The 19,767-nt window shown below is 38.1% G+C and overlaps 1 protein-coding gene across 1 annotated transcript in view; it reads left to right on the top strand.

The window, feature by feature from the left end:
- The first annotated feature begins 713 nt into the window (after positions 1–713).
- Positions 714–19,767, top strand: part of LOC117994791 (clavesin-1-like) — a 49,030-nt gene continuing 29,976 nt past the window's right edge. Inside the window, exon 1 of the mRNA XM_034982860.2 lies at positions 714–1,055. Within this exon, the coding sequence (XP_034838751.1) occupies positions 1,004–1,055 (52 nt within the window). The 5' untranslated portion in view covers positions 714–1,003. The remainder of the gene's footprint in view (positions 1,056–19,767) is intronic.

Here is a 19,767-nt window from a genome sequence, read left to right as displayed (position 1 = left end):
AAATAGTAGATAGGTAGGTAGCTATAGATTTCTATTGATGTTCGGGCCCTAATTCAAACCGTGCATTAATGGACTCTTAAGTCGCAAGTATCATAATACCTATGTTATGTAACTACTATTAAGTTAATAACACAACAATAATGATTAATGACTAATGAATGTCTACAAAAAGTTTTATAATTATACTTTTCCCGCGACTTCCTTCGCCTACTAGTGCGCGGCGTGTGCTACTACGCTAAAAAAAATTCATAATGCATTTCTATTAGTCTGGAACTATCTTCGCATTATTACTTTTCTAATGAAACCTGTTTGGGGCACATCGGTTGCACGGTTGCGGTATGCACGGTATAACTTAATATAGGTCAAAACATTTTTTGTGTTTGATATATTGGGATAAGCACTCGGGGAAAATGCAGCACAAACTTTACCTCTTTATTATACCTAAGTATTAGTGTAGGTTCCGATTTCGATATTTAAAACGAGAGAAAAATGGACAAATCTAGATTACCTAAGTAATACGTACAAAGCAGTAAGTACCTACTTTATCAGTAAGACATCAATTCTGTGAAGCCACTTTTGAAATCACACCGTACTCTATCTGATGATTGCACTGATACCATCATCATGTAGGTACGTGTGCTTTCTTGCATGTCGCAAACGCATCAATCTTCCGAGCTTATAAATGAAATATACAAGCACATTGTCACATTGCAGCTGGAATATGCGCTTGAAGCCTCGCATACCGCCTTACGCCTGCCTATACAGTATAGTGTATACCGTGGTCCGTGGTTCTACCAGTCTCGCTTTGCCTCTATACACCCACAGTTGTATCGCCCGTGACCGTTCTACGTGATATCGTAACGCGATTGTGCAAAAGATGAGATAAATTGGTTTTAAAAGTGAGAACAATAACACGTAACATAATTTCGAAACGATAAACGCTCTATTCGCTCAAAATTTTAGTGTTTTCCATCGCGAGCTTTATAAAAACAACGAATTCGTGATGCCGGCCGAAGCTCAAACAAAAGTCATCCTACGCGAAGTGACGCCAGAAAGTAAGTAGTAATATATAGCTTTAATAGACTAGAAGAACGAAGAATACAAGAATAGGGCTTAGGTCTAACTTGAATAGCATTAAAACTAGAGACCGAAAATTTTAACATTGGGCTCTCCCAGAACCGTATGATTGAGCTTTTCCTTTGGAACTATTGGATACCTATTAGATATTTAAAGTAGGCTGAGTTTGTTGTGGGCTCTTCTCAGACTTGGGTGCATTTGGAACCCTCGTAGCTTTTGTTTTAAGTTTTCGTAATTAATTATCACATTAGATACAAATTCAACAACTGACAATCAAAAAGCGTACAATTGTACCCAATTTGAATAAATAATTTGACTTTAACTTTGTACATAATAAACCGACTGGTATAAACGGTAAATAATGGTGAAAACGTAAAAAAACCAGCCAAGTGCTAGGCAGACTCGCGCACCGAGGGTTCCGTACTACAGTCGTATTTTATCGACATCTACATAATGTATCGACATTAAAAACTATTATGCATAAAAATAAATAAAAATCGGTTTTACAATTTACAGGTAAAGCCCGTCCATATGAGATTCCACTTGATATAATAATCTTACTTTGAAAATTGAAAATACGAATTTTCATGCTAATTAATTTTAATTTTAAAATTTTAATCCATGAACACAATTTTATTCTTGTGTGATTTAACCACAAATTCACAGTTTTCGGATTTGTTCCTTTACTTCTGCTATAAGACCTATCTACCTGCTAAATTTGATAATTCTATAGGTCAACGGGAAGCACCCTACAGGTTTTCTTGACAGACACGGTAGACGGACAGACAGACAGACAGACAGTAATCCTATAAGGGTTCCTTTTTTCCTTTTGAGGCACGGAACCCTAAAATAATAAGTACATTTTATAATTATTTTCTACTCTATCACAAATTCACCAGCGCGAACGTAGAAAGAATTTACTGCCGATGAGTTGATGAAAGCCTTGGGTTACAAAATAGAGCATTTCATTGCCTTTGCCGTAACATCGCGTTAGTAAACATTTATTTATGTTTATTTATATTCCGGCCATGAATCGCAATCTGAATCTATTCTAATTTTTATTATTCCTGCGATGCTAGTTTCAAGCACCCTCAGGGTTGCCAAGTGTTAATTATAATATATTTTCAGGTTTTTCCGTAGTTATTTAATGTCTTATTTTTAAAAAGGGTTTTGGAATATTCTACTTTCCAGCTCAAATTAAGACAGATAGAACGTACTTTGACTTTGCTCGGACTTTATTTAAAGTTTTTTTTTAATCTTTTATTAACAGGCTTTTACATTTATGTATGTCAGCCTATTTAAAGTTACAACGAGATTATATTATTTATGTCAGAGCAATCTATAAAAATGAATCGCTGAAATGTACGCGGATAACTTCCGAACGACTGCAACAAATTGGATAATTCTTTTTTTAAGATTCCGTACCTCAAAAGGGAAAAAGGAACCCTTATAAGGATCACTTCGTTGTCTATCTGTCTGTATGTCTATCGTGCCTGTCAAGAAAACCTATAGGATACTTCCCGTTGACCTAGAATCATGAAATTGGGCCGATAGGTAGGTCTTACAGGACAAGTAGGTAAAGGTAAAAATCCGAAAACCGTAAAATTGTGGTTACATCACAAAAAAAAAATTAAAATGTGTTCAAAAACAAATAATCAGTGTTTTCAATTTTCGAAGTAAGATAACTATACCAAGACGTGTGATATTCTATGGAAGAGTCTGACTTGCACTTGGCCGATTTTTTTGTGTTTGTTATTGTCAGGACAACGTTTGTATAAACGATTTTTTTGGGAAATCCACGGAAAAAGACAGTTCCCGCGGGATGCGTACGAAGTCGCAGGCAACAGCTAGTAATTCTATATAAATGTCAAATATATAGACCCTACAAAAAAATTTTAACTGAGCCATGTAGGACGGAAGAGATAAAGTCGTCGATCAGATCATCCGCAGGCCGATTGCGAATCGACTGCATCTATCATTTAATGACAGCATCAATGTCAAAATATGGTTTTCCTATCACGGTTCGGTGAGACAGTCCACAAAGGATAGATGTGGACAAAAAAATGTTTTGACAGTTCATTTACACTATCGATAAAATTTATTGTATGAAAAATGCTATTGCGGACGCGTTTTGAAGTTTGATGTCATATAAGAACCTCGACAAATGTTACGTCAAATGAGGTTTTCATTGAAACAACTCGAGAGGTGTTTTTATCAGTGACATAAGCTATCCGCAAATCGTTTTACTACTCATATTAATTAAAATAAAGTTATGAAAGGGATTAAAAAAGGCTATAGTAATTATTCTGCTAGATAAGAAATCAATTATTAATTTTAGAAGCTAGTATAATAGTATAAAAGTATTTTTAGATTAATGTAAGTCTCATAAGTACTTTTAAAAGAATATGTGATGACTCTTTCATTAGTAGGTTTGATGCACAGTGTACATTAAATATAGAGGTATACTAACACTGAGAAACGAGAATCACAGAGTACTTTTTACACGCACCTATAACTTCTTGGAGAACAGTTATGTGCATTTTAACTAAATAATTAAATATCATTGCTTTAACGGTGATGGAAAACATTGTGTGTAAACCTGCATGCCTGAGAGTTCTCCAAAATGTTATCAAAGGTGTGTGAAATGAAGTCTACCAATCCGCATTTGGCCAGCATGGTAGACTATGGCCAAAACTCTTCTCACACTCAAGAGAACCGTACTCTATAGTGAGCCAGCGACAAGCTGAACATAATAGTATACCTTTGACTCCTTTGAGAACAATATGGAGAACTCTCAGGCATGCAGATTTCCTCATGATGTTTCCTTCACCGCTAAATCAAGTTAAGTATAATTAATTGTTTAAAACGCACATAACTCTTAGAGATGCGTACCTAGAATTGAACCCCCAACCTTCAATTATTCAGAGGTGGACATCCTAACCACTAGGCTCTTCGGGGAACTTCTAAAATTATTCCCCAAAGTAATGTCCAAAAGTCAAATCATTTTCTGATTTAATTGATTTAGCTTTGGAAATTACTTTGGAATTTAAATTATTTAGGCAAATAAAACAACAGTTTGATGATTTTTTATGTATTCTTTTATTAAAGTAGATTAGATTCAGACATTTTAATTATATCACCATCTGCTTCTTATAATAAAACAACAGTTTGATGATTTTTTATGTATTCTTTTGTTAAAGTAGATTAGATTCAGACATTTTAATTATATCACCATCTGCTTCTTATAAATCTAATCTGGCACCGTTCATTATTTTATTTGTCTCTGCACGGGGTCCAAGAGCTCGAGTTCACAACATATCCCAATCCATATCTTTGTCAGGATGAAGAAATGAATGCAGCACTGTATCACCTTTGCCTGAAAAAAAATTATGATAACTGAGTAAGTGACCACTGACTGTGTTGCTTAATCTATACCACTAGGCACTACCAGCTTCTGTTTAGGTATGACGTTGTCTGCGAAGACTTTAGAATCAGTGTATATGGTATCTTTGTTACTAATTTAGCTAATCCAAATTGTTTCTTTAAATATTTGTGGTGCGAAGGAGTAAGAAACATCCAAACTTTCATATGAAGAGCAACGTTTTAGGCAGCTCTAGATACATAAGGAAACATACTCGAGAAAGCACTTGTAGTGTGGAGGTACTTACTATGAAGTCATAACCACCAGTAGCAATGGACTCAATTTGTATAATAGGTACTTTATGAAACGCTGTTAAAACTCCTCTAACTTTTCGGAGTTTAATACCATTGTAACAACTAAATATCACTTGCTTAGCTGTGAAGGAAAAGGAAGATCGTGAGGAAACCCGCATGAGAGCCTTTACTTGAATTGAATGATAACGTTTGTTAACTTACGAGTTCTAACTTCCAAGCAGCCACAGTCCGTCAATAAGGGTCCCAATACTTAGGCAAATCAGTGCCCAGGCATTTGCGTATAAGTTCGGTGAGAAAAACTGAAGTCTCCGGAGTCCGAGGAGCAAGCAAAGTTGCAGAATTAATGACAAAAAACAAACGCGTAAACTAAGGAAAAACAACAAAAAGTTGTACTTTGTGGTCTGGGGTTCTAAATAGTTACCACAGACTAACTACTTATTTTTAATAAGTAACGTAGCCAAATTTAGGAGACTGTTATGTCCATGTAAATTGCTAGATTACCAAGTGATTACCATAGATATTCGATTTAGTCGGGTTATAAATAGGTCCGTGCTACCAATACGTCATCAAAATGTCGATAATGACCAAATGCGATATAGTGCATTAGTCGTCCGCGATAGCAAATTTATCAACTGTAACGATCACGATTCTTAAGGATATTTCTATTGCGATGTCACATGTCAGTTTACGGCAATCGGCCCGCAGGTGACCTATCAAGTTTAAACAATAACAGAATGACTGCAGGGCTCTAAAACTAAAATTGTACCTCCTACTTACCAGTTTAGTTTATGTGGCTAATTTCGTTGTACACAAATCTCTAAACTAAACTAAAATGTCACGCCTAAATCTATTGCTATCCCTTTCATAATGTTGCTTGCGGAAAAGGATGGCACTAGATTTAGACCTGTTAATTTAGTTTAGTTTAGAGATTGTGTACAAGAGAATCGGCCCCATATGGTGAAAAATGGCATTGTTAAAAAACAAAACTTCATTCTTCTTATGGAAAATCTGGTGATATTTTACAAATTACAATTTCATTTTTTAATATTTTTAACTAGCGTTTGAAAAATCAGCTCATAATGATTTTAACGATTTAAACGTGATTTTTGTTATTTTGAAAGCACATAAAAAGTTTAAGTAAGTACAATATCTCCAACCTAGCCCCTTCTACTTCATAGAAACAATTCGTTTGTAAGTCCTTAACGGGATATCTACTCGTGTGTCCTTAACATTAACCACTACAATTTTTTTTTAGTGACTATTTATAAAATATGAGCGTTATGCAAAACAAAAAATGCAAATGCCTATCTAGTTTGCTTGCGACACTGAAAGTATAAAATTAATAATTCTTTAGATACTTGACCTAACACATTTGCATATTGTTGCACAGTATTATGATCTTGGAATTGTATTTGTTACAGTCAAAAGTATATTTCAGTCTAACTTCTTTTAATTGAAAAATATAGCCAAAACTAGTTTGGATGAACAACATCGGCCAAAAGTAGATTAAACTAAAATTCTATACAAAATTCTTCGCTGGAAAAACTCAGGATTAAGTTTATAAAGAAAAGCGTTAGAAGGCGAATGTGGCCCAGAACGAAAACTGGTCAGTTCAACCGACTCCACGCAGTTTTGTCCTGTCCCTAACTTTTGTAAAGGGGAAGCGAATCTTCTGGCGTAACCCATTTCGATGATGAACCGTATTAGGGAACAGTATAGTACATGAGACTGTGTGGAGTGGACCTCCCGGGTCCTGAGATTTAAAACAATTTTTTTAACCATTATAAATACCTTACGGCTTTATTCACGTGATTAGTCAGAATACCCATGCCCGCACCGAATTGCGAGAAGAGGGCCTTCGGCCCTAGGACCCAGATAAAGTCGAAACTAGTCGGGTATAATCAATCGGGTCGGCCGACTAATCACGCAACCCATAAGATTTTTTTTAAATAAATGATATTATCACTCAAGATAGTTTAAACGCTATACTTGCAAGTTATAGTTATAGTTTTGACGGTTTTTCCACGGTTAAATATAGTTTCGACGGTAACATAACATACATATTATTATTATAAGTATATGAATATTCAAAATCGAACGAACAATGTGCTGGGATCAAAGTTAACATTTCAATTAAACCAATAAATGCAGTCAGTTGTATAATTTATGTTTGGATGATACATTTTGATGATTCATGAGCCCCAACCATAGTTTATTAATCATTAGCTAATGTCGGGAATGCATTGCAATGACGCTAAGTAACGTAGGTACCTACCTAGCTATTTATGTCAAAAACTTTGCCAGAAGTCCTAACAACAACTATATGCACGTACACACACACTCACACACTCACTCACACACACGCACACACACTGCACACACAAAAAAAAAACATGCTCTTAGTAGGTATACGATATTTAAAATAAAATAAAAATATTATTAGCAATTATAAGTACCTACTTAGTTGTTTCTAATTTTTAAGTAGTTGTCAATGTTTAATATAAATAATATTATGATTATGGGAAGACACTGCCTCCTGAAACACAGTTTACACTACCTCAGGAGGCAGGGCCTTACACTAAAGCTTGTTAATCTACATGTTTGTAAAGATATTAAAGATTTTATTTATTATTTATTTATTTATGTAGGTACCTAAAAAGTTTCATCGCAATAGGATGAATGGTAGTATAGGAAAGCATAGGTAACGTACGGGACAAGCAAAAATATATTTATTATTAGGATTCAATGGTAAAACAAGGAGCCCTTAGTTTCAACTTAATTTACGCAGTTTTGGCGCTAATAGCAAGCAGTGTCGTGTGAGCATGCTCGGAACTAAACGTTAATAGTGAGACATCTGTCAACACGAAGACCATTTGACGCTGTTTCGATTTTAATTCCCGCTACGCTCGGTGGGGCGCTTTGAACCGGCAAAAAAAACTGTAATATTGTATGGCACACCTATTCCAGCTTACTTGTAGGTATATGTACATGATGTACATTTCAGTGATTAGAGTGCTATATAAATTATAATAAAAGCAAATGGCTCACTAATTGAGGAAGACCGTCGAGCCGTAACATTGTTGACGGAGACGGTCGAGGGCAACACCGAAAAAACTGCTGCAAATTATTACAATAGATGACCAGTCAAAATGTAGGTGAACGTTTTGTATGCCTCTAGTGGTTGTACCTACCTACCCGTGTTGTCACCAACAACGTAGAGTTTTATTCGAAAATCCTATTTTATATCATTAAGCAAACCGCTGAATAGGATACGAATCAATCAGCCCCCAATTTCTCAAAACTTTTTACCATATTAACTGCTTCATTAAACTGTTCATCGACTTCGATATCTAAATATATAAAAGGAAAGATGACTGACTGACTGACTGATCTATCAATTATTAGCGCATAGCTCAAACTACTGAACGGATCAGGCTGAATTTTGGCATGTAGATAGCTATTATGACGTAGGCACCCGCTAAGAAAGGATTTTAAAATTCAACTAGGGGGTGAAATAGAGGTTTTGAAATTTGTGTAGTCCACGCGGACTAAGTCGCTATAAGCTAGTATAATAATAATAATAAATCAGTACCCTTATTATAAATGCGAAAGTGTGTTGGTTTGTTGGTTTGTCCTTCAATCACGTCGCAACGGTGCAACGGATTGACGTGATTTTTGGCATGGGAATAGATAAAGACCTGGAGAGTGACATAGGCTACTTTTTATCCCGGAAAATCAAAGAGTTCCCACGGGATTTTTAAAAAACCTAATTCCACGCGGACGAAGTCGCGGGCAACAGCTAGTATTTTTTATAAAGTAAACTTTCAAAAGCGCTTTCGAATCGTCGGATGCATCTACCACCGGAAAATTTTATATACCTAATCATTCGTAGAATGTTCTGTTTCTTATGTGTAAAAAAACAAACTTCAATTTATTATACCTATAATATGAACATATTAATTGTGAATGTATATTGTATTTGTATATTACATAGGTGTTTAAAAATAAATAAACTTTTTACCAAATTTGTAGCTCTTACTTACTTAGTTACAGACTATAGCCACCTTTAACTAAGTTTAATAACTTAGTTACAGGTGGTTATAGTCTGTAACTAAGTTATACAGAGCTACAAATTTGGATAACTTAGTTACAGGTGGTTATAGTCTGTAACTAAGTTATACAGAGCTACAAATTTGGTAAAAAGTTTATTAAAATAGAAAGATTTTTATTCAAATAATCGTATTCAAATAACTTCTTACAATAATTGTTGATTTTGAACCGTCACGAAAATTTATTGCTGGTTCGGAAATGTATTGATTTATTATTTTCTCCCCTTTTCCTGGATTTAAATTGATCCTTTCTATGTAATCAATTTAAAAAAATGATTCGGGTATCTTATCTGTATGATGTATTTATTACATATTTCATGACTCAGCTACTGCATTCAAAAAAAAGCTCTTATCATTTTACGGTGGGTTCATCTCCTAAGTAACTTAATTATTAATTGTTTAGTTAAGTAGTTAATTAAGTTCTTTTTATTTGTCTAGATATTTTGCAAATGCTGTGTACACATTTTATAGATACATTTATCAGCCTGTGTTTGTCTATAAGTGTCGTAGTTTGTGTTAAATTAATGTATTGTGTGTGTTCCTAATAAATAAAATAAAAAAAAATAAAAATAAAAAATGATGTCGAAGTCATTGTACAATGAGTACTTGCTATAACCGCCCACAAGGTTTAAACTTTGAACCGACCTAGTTTACTACGATAGACGCATTTTCATATCTAAATATTGGGGTTACAGCAATTGAATGTTTATTTAGATTAAATGTCTAAGTGTCCTATTTATTTGAATTTAAATAAAAATGTATATTTTTTTATTGAAAACGTAGGTATTTTTGTGTTTCTTCTATTGCCGGCCCGAGGCTACTTTTTTACGAGGAGGCGAGATCTATGGCGCCTCTCCCATAGATAGTTAGATCGAATTATATATACTCTCATGTAGTGTAAGCGTAGATACAGGAAATCAGCATCCAGATAGGTAGATACTACAACGAAGGTTACGGAGGAAGATTACGATTTTTTACATATTCATCGAGCAAACTGAAGCAAGCCCGAATTTTTTTTCTTGAATTTTACAAAAAATATATTGAAAAGCGAAAAATAATTAAAATACAGGTATATATTTTTTTTTGTTTTTTTCCCCCAACGCTGAGGCACTGCGCGCCCTGAGATGGATTCTAGAGTGGCTGTCCCGTTCGCAATGATAGAGCCGGCCCTGTACGATCTAAGGATATGATTCCAAAAACTTTGTCTTTCTACTTTTTCTCTTAAATAAATAAAAATATTTTTATTCAATTAAACTTTTGCAAGTACTTTTGAGACATTAAATGCATCTACCGTATACCTTATATCTACCTATTCGTCTTACAATGTAACAAAAGGTTTTTCTTTCATAATACCAATACAGATAACAAACATTATCGGCTTTTAATATTATTTAAGAAGAAGATAACGTTTCAGTTCGTGCCTTAAGATTAAATACGTGATTGATAACAAGTTTTTTTTGATAACAGAAAATATTTCTGTCCCTATACTACTATACTGTCCTGTGTATTTATTGTTAAGTATAATATAATTAAAACTGAGTTTGTTTATTGATCTATCCTACTTCCATGCAGCAAAGTAACTTTTCCTTCTATCTAGTGTCTCTCTATCTGTCTGTCTGTTATATTTTCACGGCGGCCCATCCGCTATACTGATTTTGACGAAAGCTACAAAGATAGCGTGCGTCTCGGAGATGGACATGGGATACTTTTTATAACGGAAAATTAATGAGCTCTTATTTTCTACGGGATTTTTAAAAACCTTACGAAGAAGTTAAAGTCGCGAGCATCATCTACTAAAAGTAAAACTGAAGAATATTGAATATGTACCTAATACCTACCTACTTTAGTGTTTTATGCTAATAGTAACCAATGTAACCTAGTGTTGAGGGTCATAGCCGAATAAAAAATATTTGAATAAATGTTATGTATAACGTCATTTCCTTCATAGCATTCACTGCGTTGTTTCCAAAAAATTAACGTAATAATAGCACTAACACATTGCTTAAAAATTAAAACACATTTTTGTTTTCGCCCCTCGTTAAAATTGCAGTGGTAATAAGCTTTCAATATAGTTTAACGTAAGTTGGGTCCTTTTGAGAGAATGTCTTCTCTCCTAAATATTACCTACTGCCTGGTTGAGGAGCAACATAACTAGGCCAGTATTTTAAAATCTGAATAAGCGTATATTTTAGGGTTCCATAGTTCCATACCCGAAGCCTCCGCTGTCCGACCGTCTGTCTGTTAGCGGGCTGTATCTCAAAAATCGTAATAGATAGAGAGTTGAAAATTTCACATAGTGTGTATTTCTATTGCCTCTACACAACAAATAATACTTCATCTTTACTCATGTAGTCTTTCCCTGTATGGTTGCGTGGATTAGGTACAAATGGTCATCATAGCAATTCTACATGGAGAAGGTGTTGATATGAATGTCAATGAAAAAATATTTTTAGCCACACAATGTGGCTAATTCCGTTGTACACAATCTCTAAACTAAACTAAAATGGCACGTCTAAATCTATTGCTATCCCTTTCATGATGTTGCTTGCGGAAAAGGATAGCACTAGATTTAGACCTGTTAATTTAGAGACTGTGTACAAGAGAATTGGCCCCAATAGAACAATTAATAATTTCAAACGTTTATAGGACATTTACGTCAAACCGCGTGTGATCGTTCAATAACCCAATAGTTTTGGCCCAGTCCCAAATATGCTTTAACTCATTGATTTTCAAAGTACCTATATCATCACGCCCCCATGACGTCATATCTATATATATATATATATATATATAGATATGATATAATACTAGTAATATATATATATATATATATATATATATATATTACTAGTATTATATAAAAGGAAAAACTGACTGACTGAATGACTGACTGATCTATCTAGGAGCTAGCTAGCTATTTTAATCATCACCATTATCATCAACCCATTGTCGGCTCACTACTAAGCACGAGTCTCCTCTCAGAATGAGAAGGGTTTTTTTTGCTTTTGTCCACTACGCTGGCCAAGTGCGGATTGTCAGACAGGGAACTCTCAGGCATCTCACGATCGCGATGTTTTCCATATGACATAATATTCTTAGATTGTAGGCGGTAGTCGCCTATAAAAGCGAGGTGCGCCCAAGTACGAGGCTCATTTCGCTGCTGATTTTTGTGCTGTAATCAACGTGGTCTGGTTTGAATTATGTTTTTCTTTATTTCCGACTTTTACTTTTTGTGTCTTACGTGTTAAATTTTGTTCCAATCATTAAAAGTTTGATAATTGTAAAAGTATTTGGTTTTGTGTTAATAAATTGTGTGTTTTTAATTGAATTTTACTGCCGTACCTAAATTCAGAACTGGGATTCCTATTCAATGGCCCACTATAGTTAAAATCTAGTCACTGACAATCAGTTTGCTTAAATTGGAACAAAATTCTAACCTTTAAATTTTTGTTGTTGTTCTTGTACGATGTCGGATCGCGGGTATCGTAACCGCGATCGTAGCCGTGATGTGCCGTGATCAACATCGAAGTTCTCGAAGCAGACCACGTGGATGTGAAACAGCATGGCCTAGAGGTAGGTCGCGAGATCACGCACTTAGTCGTGTTTTTATCCAAACGTTGCACTCAATAATGAATCAATACTCCGCGATCGAGAAAAACGTGTCGAGACTTGTCGAAAATAGTTTAACCTCGGTAGTAACTAAACGCGAGTGTAATATTAATCGTCTCGGTAACACTGTGACCGTTCAAACAGAATGCAACACTCCCGTTTCTGCACCTTGTTCCGAACAAGATGAAGTTACTGCAATTAAATCTTCAAAATCAAGTACCTATACCTTTGGCTTTATGGCTAGGCACGTATAGGCCACGTGAACGTATCTAGTTCAAGTGTTTTTGTTCAAATTGAATTTTTGGTCTAAAAGTTTTCACGTCTACCCTACGTGTTTTTGTAATTAATAATGCCGTCGTCTAAATCTGTTAATCGATTTAAGTATAAAAGTAATTCACGTAAATTGAATAATGAACAAAGATGTGCTACTCAGTGTTGTACAAGCCCCCGTTCATCAACGCTCTCTGAGCAAGCTCGGACGCCGCAGCGCCGCTACACCGCCAGGTCTGGGGAGCGAGCTATACCGCGTGGGCTCCATGGTTTCCAACGCAAATTGTGCGGTGTCAGTAATCACGGACAAAATAGTGAGTGCGATAATTAGTGGAATTATTCAAGGTGAGATCCAACCATGTCTTTATTTTTTTGGTCTCGGTTTTTAATGATGTTGATGCATGATGTAAAAAAGTTGATCATGGTCGTAACCTCAACCGATGGCATAGCCGTGAGGTAGTCTCGTGTATTGGAACTTGTACAAAAGGGTTTTGTTATGATCAGTCTTAGATCAATTTAAAACGGAATTTATTCCGCTGTGCCCACGAAAGGTTGCACGATATTGAGATTAAGAACACGTCTATGTCGGTCCATTAGTCACTTCATGAAGTATCTCACCAAGATACCCGCAATTTAAATTTGCAGTTTAAAACTAGAAAGCGTAGTCTTAGTCATAGTACTTTCCAATCACGCTGTTTTCTGTGTGAAAATTAGGATCACAAAGTGTACCTAAACATCGGTTTTGATGCAGTTCAGTGTTATTTTTATAAAAAGAGTAACCGTAATGTAGGTAGATGAGTTTTTGCTCAACAATTATTTTTGCCATGAGAAAAAAAAAATTGAGCTTCCCGACATAAGATTAGAAATCAATCTTCACGTGGTGTTACATCGTTGTATGAATAGGTAGACCTGTCGTAATAAGGACAGATTTACTAAACCAACTGGGAAATAGTTATATTCGAACATGATTCGAACATAGTGCTCACATTTATCTTTCTTTTCTCGAATGTTCCGACGCAATGCTGCACGCTTGGCTGCGGGCTTTGGAACTTTGCACGAGCGTGACGCTGCGCTGGCGTTGCTGCGCCGTGCCGCGCCGCTGCCATGCCTTTCTGCGCTCTGCACGAGCGTGACGACGCACTGGAGTTGCTGCGTCGTGCCGCGCCGCTGTTGCGCCTTTCTGCGCCCTTGGCGAGCGAGACAGCGCGCTGGCGTTGCTGCGCCGTGCCGCACCGCTGCCGCGCATTTCTGCGCTCTTGGCGAGCGTGACGGTGCGCTGGCGTTGCTGCGCCGTGCCGCGCCGCTGCCGCGCCTTTCTGCGCTCTGCACGAGCCTGACGGTGCGCTGGCTTTGCTGCGCCGTGCCGCGCCGCTGCCGCGCCTTTCTGCGGTCTTGGCGAGCGAGACGGCGCACTGGCTTTGCTGCGCCGTGCCGCGCCGCTGCCGCGCCTTTCTGCGGTCTGGGCGAGCGAGACGGCGCACTGGAGTTGCTGCGTCGTGCCGCGCCGCTGCCGCGCCTCTCTGCACTCTGCACGAGCGTGACGGCGCGCTGGTGGTACTGCGCTGCGTGCGCCGCTGCGGGCTATGGTGCCTCTCGCAAACATGGCGGCTCACTGGTATTGTGGCACGATGCCGCGCGTGCCGTGGGGCTTACATAAACGCTGCCGAGCCCTTGTACGAGCTGATTGGTGAGAATGTTCTTTTTTAAAGTTAGTGTCCATGATTTCGATAGGTATGTGTTGTAGTAAATCACGTTACCTACGCATACCGTCTTGGACTTGTGTTTCGTATAATATGCGAGTCAGTGACGCACTGTAGTGCGTTCGTAAATAATGTAACGTGGGTAGATTCAACTCTTTTAGAAAATCTGATAATTCCCGTTACCGATTGTTTCCGATTTTGCCATTTTGATCAGATTCATTTGTTAGGGTCAGGCGAGGCCGAGTCTTTAAGACAAGGCCATAACGTAGGTAAAGTCCTTACCCCTTGAGTACATCAAACAAATCTGGCAATCTAAGATCTAGCTGGGTACTTTAGGCGCTACGTTGAGGAGTATGCTATCCAGACAGCCTGCCTTGCACGTCTGTCGGAAAAAGAGGTTCCTTTTCATTGAGGCCAAAGCAGGAAAAGGTATCTCAGGACATCACTCGGCGACTCACCACTGAGTCCAAGGTAGCAGTCTTGACAGATTTGCCAACAGAGGTGCACACTGACTTCAGCAGCATCGGCTATGGCCCAGCGCTGAGGTGGATCCACAACGACGGCAAGAAGCGTGTGGTCGCCTGTTTTAGCAAGGTTTACCCAGGGTGCAGTGAGTAGGTAGTACTCCTACGTGCTAGAAGCGTTGGCAGTCAACACTTCCGCCACCATTTGGTTTGTCTTCAGTTTAAGGGTGTGACCGACTACAACGCTTTCACAGCCACCGAGCGCTGCTGCTACTGCGCGTTACCCGTAAGTGGATTTATTTCCATGACTTCATCTTCGCCTTTGAGTACTAAAAGCGCACGATGATGTGTTGTGGCGACTATCTTAGCTTCAACCCTTTAAGTCAACGGCATCACCAAGCCGAGCAACAGGGTTTAGATGGTGCAGGTCGCAGATCAGGACACGCTCGTCGAGTATCTGTAAGTGGGACAGCTAGACTCTCATCGGTATGTGTACTAAAGTGTTACGCTCTATTACCGCTACTCAGCAGTAGGAGCGGAAGCGTGGTTTTCGTGATACCGTCTTAGTCTGCTGCAAGTCTTTGTCGAAAAGACTCTGGACCTGATCCTGAAGTACTTCTGGTTTCTTGGGCTACGTGAGTTCGTAGTCAAGCATGTGGTTCACTGCCTGGTTTGTATATCAAACAAGCAGGTCTCCAGAGTTCCTCACCAGCACACAACAATGTGGTTGCAGAAACTGCACGGCTTGATCGAGCGGCATGGCGTGAAATGTGACGCTCCAGGGCAAGTAAGCTGCTGAGGTAAAATCATTCCCGGCAGGATGCCTATGCTAACCAGAATCGTCGTCCGCCTCGCGTGTTGAAGGCTGGAGGCATGGTGTTGGTGATCAAGTATTCCCAGTCAACGGGGAAGTTTGACTCTGGCATGTGAGGTCCATACAAGGTCCTGAATCGGCTGCTACGAGCTGGAGCTGCTGAGTGGGTCGTATGGCAAGACCGCTCAGGTGGCGGCGGAGGGCATGGTGCCCTGGCAAGGAGAGTGGTGCCCGGATGCGTGTGGTACTTTCTTCGAATGTGAGTTCAGCTTGTTGACTACTTTGTGGTGGTGAAGATGAAAGTCGTGATTTTGTTAATCATAGCCCCAAAACTCTCACCCTCCTTACTAAAAAGGCCTTGCTTGCTCCCTTACGTACTTATCTACTGACGGACTGATCCACGACATCTATTTTTGTGCTATGACTAAACAAATCACGGTAATGCTTTACTCCTCAAGGGAAGTTCAACGGTGGCTGGTTGAGATGCACTTTCATAGACTGTTACCCGAGCCCGGTGGTCTGATGATGGTCATCTCAAGTTCCTGCTCCATAGACCGTTGCCCGAGTCTGGTGGTCTGAGACCGTTGCCCGAGTCTGGTGGTCTGATGAAGTTCATCTCAAGTTCCTGCTCCATAGACCGTTGCCCGAGTCTGGTGGTCTGAGACCGTTGCCCGAGTCTGGTGGTCTGATGAAGGTCATCTCAAGTTCCTGCTCCATAGACCGTTGCCCGAGTCTGGCGGTCTGAGACCGTTCCCCGAGTCTGGCGGTCTGAAGATGACGAGAAGAAGCGCGCGCTAGGTTTGAGACGTCTCATAGGTTGATAGGTGTCACCTCCTCTGGGTGATAGGGACACCCCATAAAACAAAATGATTTATCTACATGTCTAGCTAATGCTAAGTCGCATTTCGAATTGCTTACCCATTGTGTTAACATTTGTAGCTATGGAGTTGTGCTATATCGAAACTAATTTCAGGTGATGACTATGAAGTAGTATGCCCAGGTGCTGGTCCCCCTTCCGCACCTGAGTTTGCCCCGGCACCTTACGCGGTAGAGGCAGAGGCATCGCTCCATTCGGCGAGCTCCTCACCGGTCTCCCCTCGCGCACCGCACGCCGACAGCGTTGCGGCGCCAGCTGCAAGTCTCCGCAGAGAAGATCTCACGACCTTTTCTGGCTATGACGGCGGACGAGGACGCCGCATAGTCAGGAGAGGCCGTCTTAGATTGTAGGCGGTAGTCGCCTATAAAAGCGAGGTGCGCCCAAGTACGAGGCTCATTTCGCTGCTGATTTTTGTGCTGTAATCAACGTGGTCTGGTTTGAATTATGTTTTTCTTTATTTCCGACTTTTACTTTTTGTGTCTTACGTGTTAAATTTTGTTCCAATCATTAAAAGTTTGATAATTGTAAAAGTATTTGGTTTTGTGTTAATAAATTGTGTGTTTTTAATTGAATTTTACTGCCGTACCTAAATATATAATATTGAGTATTGACATTAATACAAACGAGTAGGTCAGAGAAACAGACGTCATTAGAAATGTTTACTATCATAATGGAGATCGATATCAAAAGCCTGAACTATGCAAAGCATATTAGGTAAAAAAGATACCTAACAAAACCTCATTTCCCTAACAAGTTTAGCATACCTATCCCGTTAACTTAGTCGTTAATTTACCGTTACTTTTAGAAGCCTTGATCACTTCATCTGATACTATAAATAAATACCACTTACCCATCAGTCATTTATAGCCAGTAAATCAGTGCCTACATTTTAATTAGTTGTAGGTAACTGAATTTCGGAAATCAATTAAAAATAAAAATAAAATTTGTTACCTACCTATTATGTAGGTATATGTAAACCTATGATATAGATTGTAAACACAAAGAAACATTACAACAAAGAAAATGCGTAGTGTTATTTACGACTAGGTATTTACTTAAATATTGAAATGTATTCTATACGATGCCTATGTACTACCATTGAATGTGCAATTATTTAAATAATTATTCAATATATTTTGAAAATCGCATTTATTAAAGACCTAATAAGAACTAGCTGATCCGCCCGACTTCACTCGGGTTTCATTTGATATTTTTACGTATTTAAATCTATACCTACTAATATTATAAAGGGGTAAGTAAACTTTGTGAGTTTGTTTGTAGGGGGTAATCTCTGGAATTACTGAACCAATTTTAAAAATTCTTTCACCAGTAGAAAGTTACATTATTCGTGAGTAACATATTTAATTTAAAAAAAAATTAGAGATCCTTACTAATTGTAATAAGTTACCCATGCAAAGCCTAATTAGGTACCTACTATATGTATTTACTGTGCGCTTTAAGATGAAATTTTGTAACCCACTTTTTAATAGCCTGTAAGTTCCATGTAAGTGGAAATTTCTTTATGGAACAATAAATGTCTTAAACCCGAAACCAGAACGCCGAGGCGGGTTGCTATAATAATAATTATTATATAGCCTATGTCCATCTGGAATAATGTACCTACTTACCTACTTTTTAAACAGTGAAATAATTTTTCAAATAAGTGCAGTGGTTCCGGGAATTGCCTTCCATAGAAACCTAAACTCACAAAAATTCGCACTCTTCAGTATTGACTAAAATTTAAAATACAATATTGATAAGTAATTTTATATTAAAAGAGCCGTGGTAGCATGGCTAGTGGTTAAAACACCCGCCTCCTACTCCTCTCGAATAGGAGGCGGGTGTTTTAACCACGGGGATTCGATCCGGGGTACGCACCTGTAACTTTTCGGAGTTATGTGTGCAAATAGTTAAATAAACTAGTTAATGTTCGGCTGCGCAAATAGTTAAATAAACGTCCTACCTACTTAACAAGGAGTCAACTATAGTCGAAATAAACAGCCAAAAGTTGCATACAATAGGTAACCTTGAATAGTCGGACCATCGCATCGCGCTGAAGAAGTTCGCCAAACCAAAATGCTTCCAAAATGATACAAATGTGGACCTAGCCTTATATGAAGACTGCTGAACGTGCAGCGCCTAGCGAGCACTGACCTCTCACGCGCGACTGTACTAGGTCAGGTGCACGCCGCACGCAGAAACCATAGTAGGCTTACTACTCTCAGACTAGCTGACCCACCCCGGCTTCGCTCGGGTGGAATTTAGAAAATCGAGATGGGGGTTGAATTTCTAAAACTCCTGAAACACATATTTGTAACCGAAAACCCAAATATCATCTTTCATGCAAATAACTTGAAAAATTACGGACTTTCATAGAAAGTTTCATCCCCTATCCCCTTTAGTAGTAGAATTATCAAAAATCATGAAATATGTGTTTTTTTATTTTTAACCGAAAGCTTAAATACTTACCTACCAATTTTCGTCGATGTAACCTCAAAAATGACGGACTTTCATACAAACTTCCATCACCCATTTAACCAGAACAACAACAGAATTATCAGGGAAATATGGATATTATGGCGCTTATTCTATTAGGTAACTACACCTAACGTAACTGACCTGTAATAATGAATGACGCTACATTCAGTATTATAGCAATCTATGCCATACCAGCCGGGCAGCCGCAAAAATTAAAATTTTAGTTAGTTTTTCGAAAATAGTAGACTAATCATACATCGAAGGCTTATGGTAATGAGTTTTACGGGGTATTTGTGCGTCTTGCATAAAAACTTTGGTCAAAAATACTCATTCCCTACTTCATATCAAATATAAAGATATTTGATATGAAGTAGGGAGTATTTTTGACCAAAGTTTTTATAGAAAAACATGTAGATGCATAAATGTTATACCCGCAAAACTTATTTATTTTTGCCATCTGTATAATTATACTCCTACACAGATGGCGCTAAAATAAAGAACATTTGAACGTTCTTTTTATAGAGCCTATTATAGGAGGCTACGTTATTTCTTTGTACGTATTTTTTAGAATTTCTACTACCCGGTAGATGGCGCAACAAAGTCTTATCGACCACAGCTACTTGACACTAGATGCCGCGCATGTCAAAACAAACTGGTGCAGTGGGTAAATAATTACACACAGTGATAGTAATAA

The sequence above is a fragment of the Maniola hyperantus genome, chromosome 1, assembly GCF_902806685.2.
Source record: "Maniola hyperantus chromosome 1, iAphHyp1.2, whole genome shotgun sequence".
Lineage (NCBI taxonomy): Eukaryota > Metazoa > Arthropoda > Insecta > Lepidoptera > Nymphalidae > Maniola > Maniola hyperantus.
Note: the sequence above shows the minus strand (reverse complement) of the source record. Positions and strands in the feature narration are given on the sequence as shown.